General features: G+C 43.4%; 1 protein-coding gene across 3 annotated transcripts in view; it reads right to left on the minus strand.

Annotated features, from left to right (window-relative positions):
• Positions 1–1776: 1776 nt before the first annotated feature.
• Positions 1777–18817, minus strand: part of LOC119178647 (shootin-1) — a 106796-nt gene continuing 89755 nt past the window's right edge. For all 3 annotated transcript variants that reach the window (XM_075882203.1, XM_075882208.1, XM_075882211.1), the window contains one exon: positions 1777–10361. In XM_075882203.1, coding sequence (XP_075738318.1) covers positions 10300–10361 — 62 coding nt within the window. In that variant the 3' untranslated portion in view covers positions 1777–10299. The remainder of the gene's footprint in view (positions 10362–18817) is intronic.

Here is an 18817-nt window from a genome sequence, read left to right on the forward strand (position 1 = left end):
CTCGGATTTTTCCGTCCTTTCTTTTTTAACAATAACAGGACTTACTCAGTCTGTAGGCTCGGTCACCTTTTTCCGATGGAGCAGAAATATTGTAGGCCCATGTGCTCAGATTTGGGTGCACGTTAAAGAACCCCAGGTGGTCGAAATTATCCAAGCCCTCCACTATGGCGTCCCTCATAATAATATGGTGGTTTTGGGACGTTAAACCCCACATATCAATCAATCAGGCTAGGTCAACATTGTTATGATGCCGGCTCGTTGCATGCGGTCCTATTCCATCTTGAGGGGTTCTTGTAAGGCCACTGGAACACGCCGTGCCGCCTGGACGACGGGTATGATGTACACCGTAATGTAACACCATCTTGTATACTCGTTGCACGCACCCGGTTCTAGTGAACAGATAGCAAAATTCATCAATCCGTGGCTGCTTTTAGATACCCTGCAAACACGCGGCACAAGTCACACGAGGCATGCCTGAAGTCCGAGGATTGCTTGACGCCCGTCACAGACAATGAAAAAGTCCAGAGCCGAGCTCGAGTCATTCAGTGCGACTTCGGTACATATGACCCAGAGGTGCTGAATCACCCCTCCTCCATACGAACGTAGCACCGCGTTACTTGGATTAAGCAGCAGTTGAGGGCACATCTTGAGTTAACAGCTCAAAGGCAGCAAATTTGCTTGTGCTTCAGTGTCGACTTTTAGGTTTACTTGTAGGTTCTTGATTTGAGCTCGCACCGTCCAGTCACGTGTACTTTTGCCTAAATTTGACACATCCAGAATGTCAAAGTCTTCTTTGGAGCCTCGGAGCTCACGAACCTCCATAGATGTTTTTCAGCATATGGCGAAATGCTTACGCTTGTGGCACTTCCGGTACTTTATCCCGAATGCTGAACAGCTTCGTGATGCATGCTGGCGCATCTCAGACACTCAGAAAAGGCGGATACTGGCAAAAAAGTTTTGCCAATAAGAGCCACGCCTACCGGATCTATATCTTTCAGTTTGCATGCCAGACTTCTTGAGGTGCTGCTGCTGCTTCTGTTGCTTTACATGTTAGTTCGGCCTTTTGTATAGTCAAATTGTTGTCCCTTAACAGTTTTTCTCGAAGGTGGCTGTCAGTAGTCCCGTAAACAATCTGGTCTCTCATCATCGACTCCTTAAGACTGCCAAAGTTGCACGATGCTGCCTTCGTCTTCAGGCCCATCACAATATGTTTGAAGGTTCTCCCGGGTTCTGGATCCTTAAGCGAAATACATAGCGTTCGTGCACTTCGTTACTCTGTCCAGCAAAATATGCATCGGACTTCTGCACGATCGTTTTGTAATCGCTGTTATCCTCCTCTCGCTGGTACTTGAACGTGTTAAAAATCTCAATGGCTTCCACACCTGCGATACTTAGGAAAAGGGCAGTCTTTGTTGCTTCCTTTCGGTGTTTCCCACTGGTCTCCAACGCTGTCAAGAACAACTCGAAGCACTGCTAGAAGCCATGCCAGTTCTTGCTGATTTCCCCATTAATACGTAGTGGCTTCACAAAATCCATGTTGGACGTGCAGGGTGCTAGCTTCAATCAACTTCTGACACCATATCTCGTGTGGTCGTTGGGCCATCCTGACAGTTCGAGCGTAACCGGAAGAATGATCATAAGTTTATTGTGGCATGCTTTATATACATGCAGGTGCGCAGCAAACGAGGATAACCCAAATATAACTTGACTGATCGTTACCTGTAGCACATTCATAGCGATATCATCCGATACATAAGAGGGACTCAAATACACACATTATGTTGTCCAAGATTGTATTTTTATTATATTACAGGCCACTGTTTCGTTGAAAGATTTCCATACAAGTTCAGGTACCTCTTTGAGGCATGTCTAAAACCTGAAAAAGCTCAAGGCGGCATTGTTTTAAGCAAAATCATGCATCGTCGTCATGTGCACAAATGTTCTCTGTTATTTTATCACAACCCGCACGTCACAGATAAAAAAAAACACATGAAGATGTCTTCAAAGAACCCACTGCAACAGGTACACTAGAAGGTAAGGTAGCATGCTTTTTAACAAATATATGAAAGAAAAATGAAATTAAACCACCATACCGAGTGCATGAAATGTGCATGGAAGAAACGCACGCAGTTGCAACATGTTGCCTTTTATTGCATCTGCAGATTTCTTTTTAGGATCTTGAGCAAGAGTAAATACCACATGCAGCCAGAAGCAAAAGCTATACACATCTTTGCACATATTGCACATCTTTTGGCTGGCTTCATTTGTACATGTCAAATTACAAAACGATATAAAGCCTTTGTCAAAACAAATAAAGCCACTCTGGACAACACCACAAGCTGCATCCAACACATCCAGTGCAGCTCTTATTTAATGCTCACTCATTTGACGCTTCGGCAAAGACAAGCCAAGTTTCATTCAGTGCTTGATATTACAAGCTCATGGTGGACAAAACATGAGACAGCCATCACATGGCAACACTGCTGCTACCAATGGCTTCCTTTATTCTGAGAAACCATTTACTATGGGTATCAAATAAAACACAAACAATGGTAAATGTTAGCTATGGTAAACTGCACGCCGTACAGCCACCACAATTAGCAAGCGAGCAGCACACACTGCTAATGTTAGTCAATGTTTGCATTTCATTTGATGCCGATAATATGCGACTGCATCGACGATGACAGCAAATCTGTAGGTAGGGGGGGTTAAATAAAAGATGGGGTAAGCTAAACATTAACGTGTTGGAGAAATGGCTCCAAGCACTGAATGGCATGTATTTGCTTTTTATATCAGTAGAAAGGCAGCAAAAGAGCTTGGGCTATTTCTTTTATCTCACTAAATTACTTGCTAGTGAAGCAAACAGCCACTGAAGTTGTTGGCTGGCAATACAACACAGTGCATACAGAGCGGTGGCATACAACACAGCATACAGCGGATAGCAGACACTTGAGGCACTAACAGCCACCTGAAGCGTGTGTAGAGGGCTTTTTTTTTTTTGGCAGGGAACCAAAAATGCTCTCAGTAACCAAGCATGTTCAGCTTAAATTGAGTATTTTGAGTGATTGATAGTCAAGTTTTCTGACTGAATTATGGCTTCTAACAATGTTGTTCGGCTAAAATTTAAAGTGTCGAACAACTTTATTTGCTCAGAGATGCTAAACCATAAAAAATGTGCTGTACACTATATCAAAGCAGTCCAAGCACATGTCGCACCACTCTCAAAGGTTATATCTAAAATGAAGAAAACCAAAACTTTGCCAGCTTTTGACATAATGCATATATTTTCTTTGTATTATAATGTAAGCACACAGAAGATAAATAAAATTTTTATTTATAGCTATATGCCTTGGGAAAGTCCTCTCTTTTAAAAAAAGTAATGTTAGCATTGCAAATTGTCAGCCCATTCAAGTAAAAGAATGCATTAGGCCATCATAATTCAAAGAACAGAGGCCGTCTTTAAACAAAAGTCTTGGAGTAGATAGTGCAACTAGACAAGTGCACAATTTTCTCACAGATCATTCATTACACACTGATGGAAGGCCATACGAAAGCTATGAAAGGCATCTCAATACTGTGATGTTTTTTTCTATTGGCCCCATTACAAATGAATGACATGGAAAAAAAACAGTAGAATGGGCAAACAGAAAGAGAGCAACATGTGATAAAAATAGAAGGATCTTTTTGAGTAATCTGCTGCAACAATTTCTGCTGTCCAACAATACAGTAAAAAGAATGCTTCTAGGCCTTTTTTCTATTACTGCCAGCCTTGCCTAAGCACAGTAAAGTGCAACTGCTTACATGTAGGTCAGCCAAATTCTTTCAGTTACAATAAAGAGCATTAATAAAAACTCCGAAGGTACCTTATACATTCTCTTAAAGGAGCGCTAGCATCAAATTTCAGAATTTATAGTTTGAAATATGAGCACAATATATAGACGCGGACAGGATAGACAGGTACAAGCGCTTGTCCCTGTCTATCCTGTTCGCATCTGCGTATTGTACTCTTATTTCAAACAATCATCAATCACCAATCACCCAATGAACCATTCAGCATCGAGATGTGTGCTTGATACGATTGCTCATTATGCATAGGTCCTTTTGGCCAATTGGAATCGCGTCCATAGCATGAAAGCTATCTTACTTCGATAGTAAACAGCATATGAAAGCTCAATGAAAAATGGAGTGCCCTGCAACATCGACACTCATTGAAATGTTTGGTGTGATAAATTTCACACATACCATTTGGAGTGACGATACGCTAGTAGCGATGACGTCTGCCATTCGAGTGTTCTTATCATGGCACCGACTGGAGCCGGAGCCTAGAAATGCACTCACTCTACCTTCATGTCTCATCTTCCTTGCACCGCTTTGAATGATTTCATGATATTACAAAACACAAACCAGCTACAAAATAATAGCAAAAGAAAAGAGCAAGTTCAAAGTGTGTTCATCAGTCAGCACGTCAGGGAATCGTTGTGATTTAAAGTTGTCTGGTTGGAAGTGTGGTAAAAGCACAATAAGGGTGTCTTCTCATACATGAATGCTGCACGCCAACCCGACCACAACCCATCAAAGTGGAGTAGCATATAGACAGATATCCTTGCTAACAAGTAACATGAAAGTATTGTTACACGCAAGTATTGTTAACAGTGAATTTTAGTTCACCCATCGACATCTTTGCGTCCACATAATACCTGGTTACTGCCGCCGCAGTCGTGAGAGGCGGGATAGCTGGGGCCATTTATACTCGGTCTCATACATCAGGTGCAACGCTGCGGAAGCTTGCGAAAAGTAGGGTTAGCAACTTGTGTTACTACGCGCGTCTCGCGCTTGGCTTTCATCATTGTAAACACTAGTGCAAGCCGCCCAGGGACGGGCGCACATGGCGCCGCAGCAGGCTACAAAATAAAACACTAAGAAGGGAAAGGAAAGAGACGCTGAGAGAACCAGGTCAAGTTATCGACAGTCGTGTAACGGGGCTTGTTTATCTCCAAGAATCAAAGTACGTACACGTCTTCTTTTAATGCTCAGCCCAAAGGTAAAAGGAAATCATATCCCGGGTAGTAAGAACACTGTACTATTTCTTCATGCGAACGGATCTGCTGAAGGAGTATGGCTAGCCACCACAGCGTTGCACCTGATGTATGAAACAGAGTATATAGGTGCACAGAAGAAACACTCAAACAGAGAACGTATTCTATTTCTCCATTGGTGCGCATTCCCTATACCGATATTCTATTGACCCCTTTACCTGAATGCTGTGCACCTGAATGCAGTGCACGCCAAACCTTTCCAATATAGCTAATTAAGACACACGAGTGAGCACAGTCGAAGCATGCGTCATCGGGCACCCCCTCATTGCTGCTTAGAACGGCGTCCATTTTGGAGTCGCCATCCTGCAAAGGGTTCATTAAAGCAAAAATAATTCGTGACGTCATGAATCGCAATGATTTCAAGCTCCATACTGTCATATTCAACTCTAGTCAACGCTTTGTACAGCGGCGACGGCAATGCAGGTGACAAGCCATGACTGAATGTGTGCGCCCAGCAGACAAAATGCTTACGGTGCAGCTGAGCCCACGTCACTATTTTCTGTGGAGAAGTGGTCAGCTGTGGCACAATCTCGAGGTGACTGCGATGAGAACGCGCTCACAGCGCTAAAATTGGCAGGCTTGCCAGCCATTCTGAATCGTGCTTGATGCCAATGATATAAATCAATAAAAGTAATGGTTACTTGTCTCTCAATAGCATTTTAGGTGGCGAGTCGCTACTAGGGGGTCGATAGCTACTTGTGGACACAAAATTCTTGACAAAACTGAATTTAGTGCCAGTGCTTCTTTAACACAGCTTGAAGGCAAAATCACAACATGATCATCATCATCATCATCAGAGGATCTTGCACTGCATATCACATTTTCAAGGCACTTTAGGCTTTTGCCTTAAAGGTTAAAGGGGCCCTGCAACACTTTTTGAGCATGGTCAGAAAACGCCGCAGATCGGTAGTAGAGGCTCCCGACAACACATGAGCACGCAGCGCAGCACGCGACCTGGAATTCACAATAAGTTATCGAAGTCAGCTAAAAATTGCTTCCTCTCCTCTTTACAAATGATTGAAGACACTTAAGAATCACTCATAGAAAGCCTATCCGTAAGCCATTGGTTGATTTGAACATGGCGCGCTCGATTGTTACAGAGATCGCCACGGGAGGCCGCAACTTGTCCACGCGCGCAAGCGATCACACTGAAAAAGCCGCGAATTCGAAGGAAAAAAAAAAGTGCTCAAGGTCACGAGGCGCGTGTGACATAATTTTTTTGTCCCTGCCATGCCTCCCTGCTCAGCTTCCAGCCCTTTCTTTGAGACGACAGAAGAGAGAATCCAATTGCAGCATGCAACAAATCTTTGTAACTCCACTCACACTTGATGGATTCTCAAAATTTTTGTGCCGTTGGATCCTAAGGCAATAAGCTCTTCCAGTGAATTCATTCCATGGTTACTTGAAGAAGTGTTCCAGGGCCTCTTTAATATTCAAAATAAAATATCTTTATAGAAATTCAATAGTTGGTCCCCTTGATGGTGCTCAAACCTAGGCCACTTTTGGACTGGCGGACTAAAGACCTGTGTAACTAAGCGGCTACAACTTTCAGAGTAGAAGTTTCAAACACACAGCCAAAGCTTAAAAATGATTTGTTCGCTAAAAGACCTTTGTGGGAATGCATTAACAATATAAAGAGAGGCTCTCAATGAGAGCATTGGGTATCCTGGGGCATAGCTTGCTTACATGTAGTATGAAGTCAACAAATAGTGAAGCTAAGGAAAGCATAGAAGGTCATATTCATGATTCTCAATTAAAACTACAACTTCATACAGCTAAAAGCTATAAATACCACCCCCTTTGCTTTACTTGGGCTCACATGGTAGCGTACAGCAAGACAACAGGATCCTAATGCATGCCCCCTCTACCATGTTCGCTGAGTAGACCCATGAACACAGAGTGCTTTAGGGAAAAGAAAGCAGCTGGGGGCAGTGGTATGTACAGCTACTCCCCCCCCCCCCCCCATTCCTGATTATTATACACTCGAACCTCAATATAACAAAGTCACGCTTGCCACGAAAATACTTTGTTATATCCCAAAATTCGTTATATATACACATTTGCATTACTGTATTTATGAAAAAGCTATTCTTCATTTACTTTGTTATAAGTGATTATATTAAATATCTAGGTTTTTATACCAAGGTTTGAGTGTAAATATATTTAACTAATTTATAATGATAGTAGTTTTAAAATAGACCGAAAATGACCATGAGCACCAAATACACTGGCAAATCTTCTGAAAAAACTGTGCAGCAGAACAGGACACGTTAGTCCCTTCTTCCTTCATGTGTTGTTCTTGTAGAAGATGGTCCTATACCAATTCAGCCATTTTTGAATGCCAAACTACACAGTAAAACATTTGTATCTCTCCTTTGCGAGAGAAAACTCTAGCTATAGTGTGCCGATGCTGCACTACTCCAGTAATACCAATAATTAAATCTAGATCCTTGATGTCTTAGCGGAAAGAAAAAAAGAATGCTTGAAGGGCTGAAAGAAAAAAAAAAGAAAGAAACAATGCCTGTTGCTGCACCCATCTGTGTACCATGTGTTCATAGAATAGAGCCCTTCCAGTTTTATTTCCACCTCCAATGTTATCAGACCCATCCATCTCTGATTATGAATTTCGATCCATGACTGAGCAAAGGCCTCACATTGCAAAATTTGCAGAGTCATTTTTCACCATACCGGGACCACTTGCTTAAAATTTTATGGTAGTGTTACTGGGAAATGACGTACACCAACCTAGTGCACTATGATGACGGGAGATCAACTGGAGTAGTTGGGATGCAGGAGCATAGGGCATGCTTTTTTTCTAGAAGGCATGGCTGCGCCCCATTTTGCGATTAATCTGTGAAGAGCACAAAGGCTTATGAAAACCACGACAGCGGCAGGTTTTAGCTTTTGAAAAAACCGCAGTCACTTGTTGCATGCAAGATGAGCATGTGGGTTGGCAGTTATAGTCAGTCAGGCGTAATGGACAAAGCTGTTTTGGTGACATCAAGCATGAAGTGATGGCTGCTTTTCAAACAAAATGAGGCCCAACAATATCTGCAATTGAAAGCAAGGAGGGAGAGGTTGCATGGCCATTATGAGGAGAAAATTCCTGTTCTGAGCCCCCCTGTTTTCTCCTTGCAACACCAATCACAATTATTGCTTATATACTAGAGAAATATTATGGAACTTGAATACTGTCATAGGTGTGTGGTTCGAATGTGTACATTAGACCATGAAAAACCAGAATCCCAAGTAAATTCCTCATGGTCATTAACGTGATACAAGAAAGACCATCAGCAAATGTACGACACAGTCTGCAAGATCATGAGGGTAGTCCACAGGGATAGCCAGGCAGTTCAGAGGACTGCAAAAAAATGTGGAGTTGACGGGAAAGTTGGTCAAACAGGATACTGCTGAAATCAATGCTCTAAAAACTAAAAAGATATATATAACATTAAATTCTAAAGATTTTGCAAGCCAAACCCATGGTATGATTAGACGCACACGGTAGCAAGAGACTGAAGGGTCATTTTAAACATATCTGAGTTTCTTAAATGTGTGCCCTAAGTCTAAGCATAGATGGGTGTTCTTGCATTTTGGCCCCAACAAAATATGGCTGCTGTGGCTGGGAATTGAAACTGCACCTCGTGCTTAGAAGTACCATAGCGGTCTTCAAATAGAAGACTTGTAGCAGGCAAGTTCCCCATGAGAGAAATAAATAAAAAAAACTGATTAAGGTGAGCCAGTCTTCTTCCCAGAAAGTGGACTCCAGCTACATTCCTTGTTTGACTACTACTTATCATTGCATGCCGAAATACGTATACCACAAAGTAGATGCACTGCCAAAACAGAAAGTGATGCCCTTTGCTCAACAAAACCTAGCCTCAGACTCGTTCATGCCTGATGGACACCCACAATTATGGAAGCTCTGACCAGTTCACTGTTTCCCCCACTTTAGGCCCAGCCTTGACTTCTCTACAAAGTGTGCTTTCTTAACACTCTTTGGCGAATTCTGCAGAGAGGAATTCCTTGATTAGCACCTCTGTGTTTCTCTGAGCATAGAGATCCATACCTAGCATTGTTGTCATTCAGTAAAGGCAGAAGCAGCAGGTGTAGTAAACATTTTGCTGTTGTTTTGGACCATTTCTTAAGAAGAAAAAAAAACCTTCAATCTGTGCCACTGTTTCCTGCACTCAGGTCTAGTGAGTGATAGCCTGATTGTGATGATTGGAGGTTGTGAAATGCTGCACAATAGAAAGCATAATTCATAGTAATTTGCTTGCTCCTGCCTGCACCATTTAATATGTCAGTGAATGAAAAATCAAGAGCACAGTATTTGTCTCTTCTTGTCACTCAAAAATAAATTAATTCTATAGCTGGCCACGAAAGTCTCGTGCACATCACAATTGAGCATAATATAGAACTGCCTAGGCATTAAGCAACTGCTGCAAGTGCCTGCAATAAAAAATATGACCCACCAGCCACAGAGAGGCATCCGTGATATGCTGTCTAATATCAAGGTAGTACACAGAAGGGAGGACCATTACAACCTTGCTTGAGCACAGGGAGAGAGATTCATTTTCTGAATGCTCTCAACATCGACATGCCATCGCAAACTTATCCGCAGCAAGACAGGACAGGTCGCATACACGTGCACGAGGACACCCGATGAGCACTACACTCTTGACAACAATTACAATCATGACTGACAGATCGTCACGAGGTTCTTAAACACAAATCAGTGCAAGTGCCACAACGAGCCCCCATGCATAGAATGTATGCAAAGACAGCAAGTATGTTGCAGTCATGATCATTAAATGGAGGTTTTAAAATTATTGAATTGGTGTTGAAACCACTACATCCCTTTTCTATTTCCTCTCACTGAGTTAGTTCACAGGTGTTGGCAGGAAGCATTGCAACCCATTGTCAATATCGTTCTAGTTGCTAGTTGTAGCAACTGAACTTGGGCTGTGACAATGATGATGGCTATAACTGAGCCCACAAGTAATGCATAAATAGAAACTGCATTGTAACTTTGAGTGCGTGAGCGTCAAAGTCTCGTTCTGGAAAGTGAAAGCATCGTTCCCTCCCAGCAATCACATGAGAACGACATTGCACAAAATACTGTAAGAGGCAGAGTGGTGTGAGTTTGTGGGGAGACGTCATGGTGTGACGCTGGGCGTTTTCGCAGGAAAGGTCACGTTGGTCAGCTGTTTTCTGGAGCGTCCACGTCCAGGCTCTTGACTGAACGTAAGCTCTCGGAGTCGGCTGAAAAAAATGGTACAACTAAGAAGGAGAGTCTACGGAAGAGTGAAGCAAGAAATCACGCTGTGGGGAATGCAAATCCTCCTACATTTCAAGTCAAGTCATAACTATCATTGATGAACCACCATTTTCAACACTCACAGAGAAACTAGATTATCAAAGCATGATATGCCTTAATGACCTCACACTACTGTAACGCTAGTTCCATCATCTCAAATAAAAATGAATGACTTGTTTTCTTTCATTTAATGTCATGGAGAATGCATCTTGGTGATTCCATGAGATTGACACAGGTCCGAAAATTGGCATTTTAGATTTGATTGGGTATTTTATATATTGTAGCACATACAACCAAGTAGCCTGAAAGTCGACCTTCTTGCTTTATTGGCTGCATAATTTAGGGTAAAGAAAATATCGAACTTATCCTATAAGGAGGGACCAATTTCATCTCTTGTCGTTCTCGAATGTTCACGATTTATTAGTAACACAAACATTAACATTTAAAAAAATAGTTTTTTTTTTTCTAAAAAATGTATGCATAGTGAAGAGTGGAGTAGCATTGTTTTAATCCTCTCGACTGAAGAAAACTGTTTTTGAAAAATGTCTTGACAGGTGACATTTTTCAAAAGTTGCTATATTTGAGAATTTTTTCCTCCTGAGCTAAAAGAACCAGTGAATCATAACTTGGGGATTTATGACCATGTAATGTGTGAAATATTACCTGTTATTATTGTTGTTGTACCTCTAATACATAATTCTATAAATGGACTCAAACTTTCCATTCCAGTGACAGTTAAGCCTATAAAAGAATCAGTATTAAAAAAAAAAAACTCTTCACTTTTTCTTGAAATGACGAAAAGAGACCGTCACATACAAAAAAAATTAAAAAAAATACGAAGGAATCTGTTGCATTATTTTGTTTGCAGTGATAACACTGAAGTTACAAGTTATGCTTTTTGAAGATGCACAGAGATGATAAGAACATGAGAAATTAGGATAAAAAAAAGTGAGCCAACCACCATTATAGTTCATTTGGTAAGAGCATCAGGTACGTAATCCAAAGGTTACAGGTTCAGTCTCTGCTGGCAGGAAGTAGTTTTTTTTTTGTCCACTTTACTTTCTTTGTATCTATATCACAATTACTATAATAGACATGACACAGTACAACTTACGTCCTCTATTCCTTATCAGCTCACTTCACTGTGTCAAACAAAAATGTAGCCCTGAAAATTATTTTCCTTCATTCCCCACTTTGAAGTGAATCACTAATTTTCCTACAGAACCCTTGTAAACTCGAGTGAAGCTCATAAACGTGGCAGCAATCTCGCATAAGTTCTAAATATATATACATGCATATATATTTTCCATCTTTCTTCTTGATCTGCTCTAACACAACCTCAAACATGCCACCTTCAAGTTACACACTGCTGTAGTTGCAATGACTCCATCCCCATCTTATAGTCTCCATTCCCTTCCAAAATTTATGGAGGAAATTTGGCAAGCATCATGGATTCAACGAAACCATCACACAGGACAAATCGACACTTCCTTTGCCAGTGAACAGCAGGACTTACACACCAGTGGCACACGAGAATGGTAGACCCACGGTTGTTGTGCGTGCAGTACCAATAATTCGTGCTTGTGAGCTCAGTTTATAAAACATGAGTGCGATTAAGCTTGCACGTCATGTCAAGCCAAGAGCCACTTGCCAGCCATCAACTAGGCAGCCACTTGGCTCCTAGTTGATTATCGCTAGTGGAAGATTACAATATTGCCCAATTAAATGGCATTTTAAATAGTTTTGCTACAGAAACACACGATGTATGGTCATACATTAATAGTGGCCCAGGCGTATTGGTGCCAGTTCAGAGCAGTCTCAATAAAGGCTGCTATGCTGCCAGACTACACTGGTACAGCAATAAAAGCATGCAACAAGCAGTTAGGCAGCACTGCATATAAAGGTACACAAGTATTTAGGCCTAGGACTGTGTTTGAAACACTGAAGACTACCTTACAGTGGGACTGACACATGGCATTCGTTCGAGAAAAAGAAAGTGTCCCTCACTACTTCATGGCATTGTGAGTCCAGTGGCTCAAAAAGAATTCCCTTTCATTTAATATTCTCATCAAAAGTGATGACCTTCAAAAAATTAAAGATAACACATTGATTCTAATTCGGCACATGTTGGTCCAACACTAGCCGAGTCAGCAAATATTAGTTCATGTATTTGAATGAGTAAATTCGAGTTGCTTCCAAGCTAAAGCGTCCATATATGCTTCCTAAAACTATTTTTCTATTTAAAATTTCTATTTGAAAAAATGATTTTCCCGTATTGCATACAGTGCAGACCACTTATAACGTAGCCGCTTTTTGCGCAGGACCGGTTATAACGTGGGTGTTTTTGACCACCGATATGTCGCCCATAAAACTCAATGTATAGGCTGACCGTTTATTGCGTAGGCGCGCGAAGCAGAATACCGGTTATAGCGTGAAGTTTTTAGGCGCGCGACCATAAAATCAGCGAGCGGAGCACGGTCGGCACGGTTTCCCGGCGGCGTTCCCGGCGCGCCGGATTGTTGGGAGTGTGAGCGCGAGGGCGCACGTGGAGACCGCCGCGAAAAGTCAAACATTGCGGAGGAGAAGAGACAGTACAGTAGGGAGGGAGTCGGGGAGACCTTGGAAGGAGGGAGCATGTTTTCGTCACCGTGACGACCGTGGCAGCGTCCAATCCGGGTGCGCGCTGCGCGGAGTGGGGGAGAGAAGCGGTAGCATGCTTTTTTTTTTCTCAACCTCCTTCTTTTGCCTCTTTGAATTTGCTGTGTGCACTTCGCCGTGTCGTTGCCGTCTGAGAGCCCAGAGCACGTGTGTTGCGTAGGTCCTGTCGCCATGGCGTCGGCGGCGTCTTCAAGCGGTGTGAAAAAGCGCCGTGCCTTATCGCTGGAGATTAAGGAATGCTTCATAAGGGACATTGAGAGTGGCCTGAAGAAGGCGTCGGTGGCGGCGAAATACGGCGTTTCCAACACGACCGTGTTGACCATCTACAAAAACAAGGACAAACTGCGGCAGCAACTGCAGCAAGATTCGTCTTCCCTGTCACGGAAGAGAATACGTACGTCAAAATACGAAGACGTGGACTCAGCGCTGTTCAGGTGGTTCCGCGAAGTTAGTTAGGGCTCAGAGCATCCCAGTACGTGGCCCCATGCTCCAACAAAAGGCCAAGTGTCTCGGAGCTCTTTTAGGCCACGACGACTTCAATCCACTCAACGGGTAGATTCAGCGTTTCAAAGATCGCCATGGCATCAGCTGCAAAGTGGTGTGCGGAGAAAGCGGCGCTGTGGACCACGAGTCTATCGATGTCTGGCTTCGCTTGAACTCGGAGAGTATGCTGTCCACCTATACTGACAGAGACATTTATAATGCCGATGAAATGGTTTATTTTATAACCTTTCGCCCAACCGCACGCTTGCACTGAAAGGCGAAGCCTGCTCCGGCCGCAAGGTCTCAAAGGAGCGCATAACTGTATTGTTTTGCGCCAATTTGGACGGGAGCGACAAGCTCTGCCTCTTTGTCATAGGTAAATCGGCAAGGCCACGTTGCTTTAAAAAGCGAGAGTGCCTGCCAGTGACCTACAAAGCCAATAAAAAGGCGTGGATGACGCAGGATTTGTTCACCAGCTGGCTTTGCAAGTTTCATGAGGTTATGGTGCCAGAGAAGCGACGGGTCGTGCTTATTTATCTTCGACGACTGCACGGGCCACAACGTCAAGCCGAAGTTGATCGCAGTCAACCTAAAGCTTTTGCCTGCCAACACTACAGCAAAAAGTCAACCTCTCGACCAGGGTGTCATCGCAACCGTAAAGGCGCTGTACAAAAAGCGCATTTGCGAGAGAGTTTTGCTGAACATGCAGCAGCAGCAGCCTCTTAAAGTGAACTTAAGAGGCACGATTGACATGGTGGTCACTTCATGATGGCAGGTACAAGCCAATACCACAAGCAATCATTCATCCCGAATCATTCATCCCGAAAACTGCAAATGAGTGGAACCACCTTCCCGCCCCTATCGCTGCTATCACTGACCTCACTTTGTTTAACAACGCCCTCTCTAACCATTTCGCGTAAATTCGCCACTTAAGTCACGCTGTGTTTTCTCTTGTTAGTTTTTTTTTGTGTGTGCGCGTGTCATTCAAAGACGCAACCATGTTGAACATTGTTGTTACAACCACCCTGCCTCTTCTTCACATCACGCAGTCTTTCTTTTCTTTTATGGTTTTCAGACCGCCATTGTGCGCATATAATCTTGATTTGCTGTATTTCCTGAATTTCTGTACGATGTATACCCGCTCCTCCCTGTAATGCTTCGGCTTTGAGAGTAAATAAATGAAATGAAATGAAATGAAGTGTTTCAAGAGGGCAGGCTTCGTGCGCAATGCAGAGGCTCTGGAAGACGATGAGCAGAGCGACACGTCGCTCGCCGATGAGACCCTCAACACTGACGACGTGTGGTCCTGCCTCGTCGACGGCAACTTTGTAACCGCCACCGACACTTTCCAAGAATTTGTCGATGCCGGGGAGTCTGAGCTTGATGTCTGCGAGGAAGCGAGCACAGATGACGCGATCGTCGCAGCGGTGCGTGGTAGTGCGGAGGTTGCAACGGACGACGAGTCGGGCGGCGAAGACGATGTCGACCCGACGCCAGAACCAGATTTCCCGTGCAAAGACGCATTGGAATACCTCGCTAAAGTGAAAACGTACTGCGCGAAAAACAGTTTGAGCGAGAAATCGCTCCAGTGCTTAAGCTTTGTGGAGCACGAAATTGTTCGCAGCGCTGTTCGCAAGCATCGCCAGACGAAAATAACGGCGTTCTTCCGCTGATGCCGGACTTGAGAACTTTGTTTCCGTGCGGTGTTGTGATTGTGTTGAATGTGTCTGCGAGTGAAAAGTGTAGTAAATTGCTTTTGAAAGGTGGGTTGCCCTTTTGACATAGACAAAGGCCGAAAAAAGGCATGCTTTGGTATAACACGGTACCGCTTATAGCGCGGATTTTTACAACTCCTATGACTTACGTTATAAGCGGTCTACACTGTATATGGATTGTTTGGGAGTAGAATTTGGTGTCAAAGCATGGTTTCGTAGAGGCATCAGGCCAATACAAAGTGCCCGTTGAGCCCAAAACATTGGAAAAAGAACCTGTCCATCGGGATTGCCTGCCAAGTTGTTTGCTGGTGTGGACAGTTTTCCATTGTGGGTCAAGAACATATTGTTAAGCAAATTCAGAAGAAAAGTATTGAAACAAAGATGTTCATGAGAAGGCCAAGCTGCTAGCAAAGGGTGTTTTGAGACCCCATAAAGAAATCACACTGTGGGGAATGCAAATCCTCTATGTTGTATGATTGGTGTCTATGCTGTTTGATTGCTGTGGCCAGTGTCGAAACAACTTTTTTGCCACCGTAAAGAAAGAAAGAAAGAAAAGCCAAAATTACCAGAAATTTGCTTCGGTAATTCCAGAATCTTTTGGTAATTTAGAGCTTTTTATTCTGAGTAAAACGGTAGTAACATTCTTTCAATTAAAAGGAGATCCCCTATTTCACTAACCATGTAAAAAAAAAAAGAGATAACTCACAGGTGGCTTCACCACATGGCAATACAATGAAAACTGGCAATAAATGAAAGCCGACATACAATGAACCAACATGACCAAGTGTGGACATCTAGCACCAATAAAAACAGGTACAACGAGTAAGTCTTCATTGGCTTCGTGTTGGACCACTTTTAGGGGCGAAGCTCCTTAGGGCGTGGGCTGTGCGTCCCCTGTAGCCTGTATGTAGCCACCTCTAGTTTAGTTCTTGCAGTGTTCACTAGATGGCGGTACCGTCCCCTGTATGTAGCCACCTCTAGTTTAGTTCTTGCAGTGTTCACTAGATGGCGGTACCGTCTCCTGTATGTAGCCACCTCTCGTTTAGTTCTTGTAGTGTTTACTAGATGGTGGTACTTGTAGCTGATGATGAAAAGATGCAAGATGTTATAAACTAGAAAGCGGTACTTGTAGTTGATGAAAGACGCGAGATCTTATAAAATAGGAATGATGTCACATATGGCGCGTGTCATTGGTTGAAGGCAATCGTTCGATTTAGTGCGGCGACGTACGCTAGGGGGAGCGTTGTAATAAAATCCGTTCGCTGTTGGCGCGCGCTCGGAGTCGCGTACCTCGCACCCAACCTGTCGACCGGGAACATCAAGACATTCATAGACACTGCGTTACGAAATTATGAAAACAAATACAAGAATGGACCATTTGTACTACTTGGAGACTTTAACGTGGCTATCATAGACAATAATTGGCTTATCCAACATATGGCTTCTAGATATGCACTCAGACGTATATCGTTTAACCATATGAAACCTACCACGATCCGAGGAACATGCATAGACCTAGTATTTGCAAATTGCCCACTGCAACCCATACAGGAACCGCTCTCCCTTCATTTCACAGACCATAAAGCCGTCATAATGAAGGGACATCGCAAGCCATCCATCGTCTAAGAACAAATAAAAGCTGATTTGTGTATATACACACACAGCGTTTCTCACGTCTTTACATGATGATCGACTGGGCGAATTACACGGAAGATTCACAGTTTACCGATGAATCCCTCCGGAGCTTCGCCCATTCATCATCATTCACCCCGTGAATATGCCGTAATTTTTTGTTAGGAGTCTGGTGTTGAGCCTGTTGGTACATAGCACCATGCCATTTGTTGTTTCAGTTTTGCTGTATTTGGTTTATGCCCACAAAGCCTGCTGGCAATGCTCGGCGCAGACCACGCCCCAGTGTTTGAGAAGCTTCACGACCATACTAGATCATTTTGATAAAATTGTGCGCAAGACGCGAACACTCAAGCTTATTCTAGAGCTTTCTCGGCCACCAGAGATAAGGCTGAAAAGTTCGAAGTGTGGTGTATGAAAGACGTCGCGCCGCAACAATGATCAGTCCATTGACGACTGACACTCTGCTCGCCAATATCGGTTCACAGCATGCGTTGCTGGCTGTAATCTGAGTTTCCCACAGAATGCAGCAGATTCAATTTCACCTTATTGTTTACACTTTTATGGGAAACATATATTATCGAGGGAAGTGACCCTGTACAAGATAGTGCTAAAAGAACATTAGTGTCATCTCTAGTAATACAAGCTTCAACAAAGATAAATTTGGCTAATCACACTGTGCTTGTGCAACACAGTCGAAACCCACAATAACCAAATCGGTGGGAATAAGCCTGCTCTGCCAAGTCTTTCCTTGCAACAATTTCGCAGCTCTCGACTTGCATTGTAAAATGTGGTTTATTGCCACATCATCGTGCTTGCCGAAAAACGAGGCAATTGTGTCCAGGCCAGACACATCAGACTGTACGATCACTACGCAATACAAGCAGTTTATGCTGAACCAAGCACACACAGCGACTGCCACCACATTACAGACGTGACCATGCACAGCAGCAACAGGTATGCAAAGTCAGCAAAACCAATGAATTAAACTCCATGTGAATGTAGATTTGGCTACATAGTACATGATTACGAGTCCGCATTACAAGCTGGTGTTTCCACGTCTGCCCATTGACACGCGCCTACTGAAAAGTTGCCTCAGACTCTTGTGGCTTGTTTTTAAAAACGTAGTTTATACTGCTAATTCAATGCATCTCTTTATTGAAAATTTTGCTGAAGCGCACTAAAGACTAGCCCAACTGGCCACCTTGCTGCATCGCCCCGCCGCGGTGGTCTAGTGGCTAAGGTACTCGGCTGCTGACCCGCAGGTCGCGGGTTCGATTCCCGGCTGCGGCGGCTGCATTTCCGATGGAGGCGGAAATGTTGTAGGCCCGTGTACTCAGATTTGGGTGCACGTTAAAGAACCCCAGGTGGTCAAAATTTCCGGAGCCCTCCACTACGGCGTCTCTCATAATCAAATGGTGGTTTTGGGACGTTAAACCCCACAAATCAATCAATCAATCAACCTTGCTGCATCTTTTTAAGCCACTCTTCAGCCAGGCATGACCCTTGCACCATTAAAATCTATGCACCATCACCACCACCACTTAAATATATTTTTGGTTGGGACACTGTGCAGTTGATGATGATGAATGGTTTTTAACGGTGCAAGGGCCAATTGATGGCCAAAGAGCGCCATTTCGAAAGACTAGATATGTGAACAATGATATGATGCGTGGCTGTAAAGGGGCCTTAAAAGTCCTCGTGCTAACACGAGTAAAAACATGAAAGTAATAAAATCATGACAATGGCGTGAAATATGTGCACTGAAAGTGGACGGCAAAATGACACGATAATAAAAGCATGATAGAGATGTAGTCACCGCAGCCACAACCACGGTACAGAGGTCGTGCAACGCAGAACCTTGAAATATGGGGCAAAAGGTATGAACATCTTTTAAAAACATGAAAAGTGATTGC

The sequence above is a fragment of the Rhipicephalus microplus genome, chromosome 1, assembly GCF_043290135.1.
Source record: "Rhipicephalus microplus isolate Deutch F79 chromosome 1, USDA_Rmic, whole genome shotgun sequence".
In the NCBI taxonomy this organism is placed as follows: Eukaryota; Metazoa; Arthropoda; class Arachnida; order Ixodida; family Ixodidae; genus Rhipicephalus; species Rhipicephalus microplus.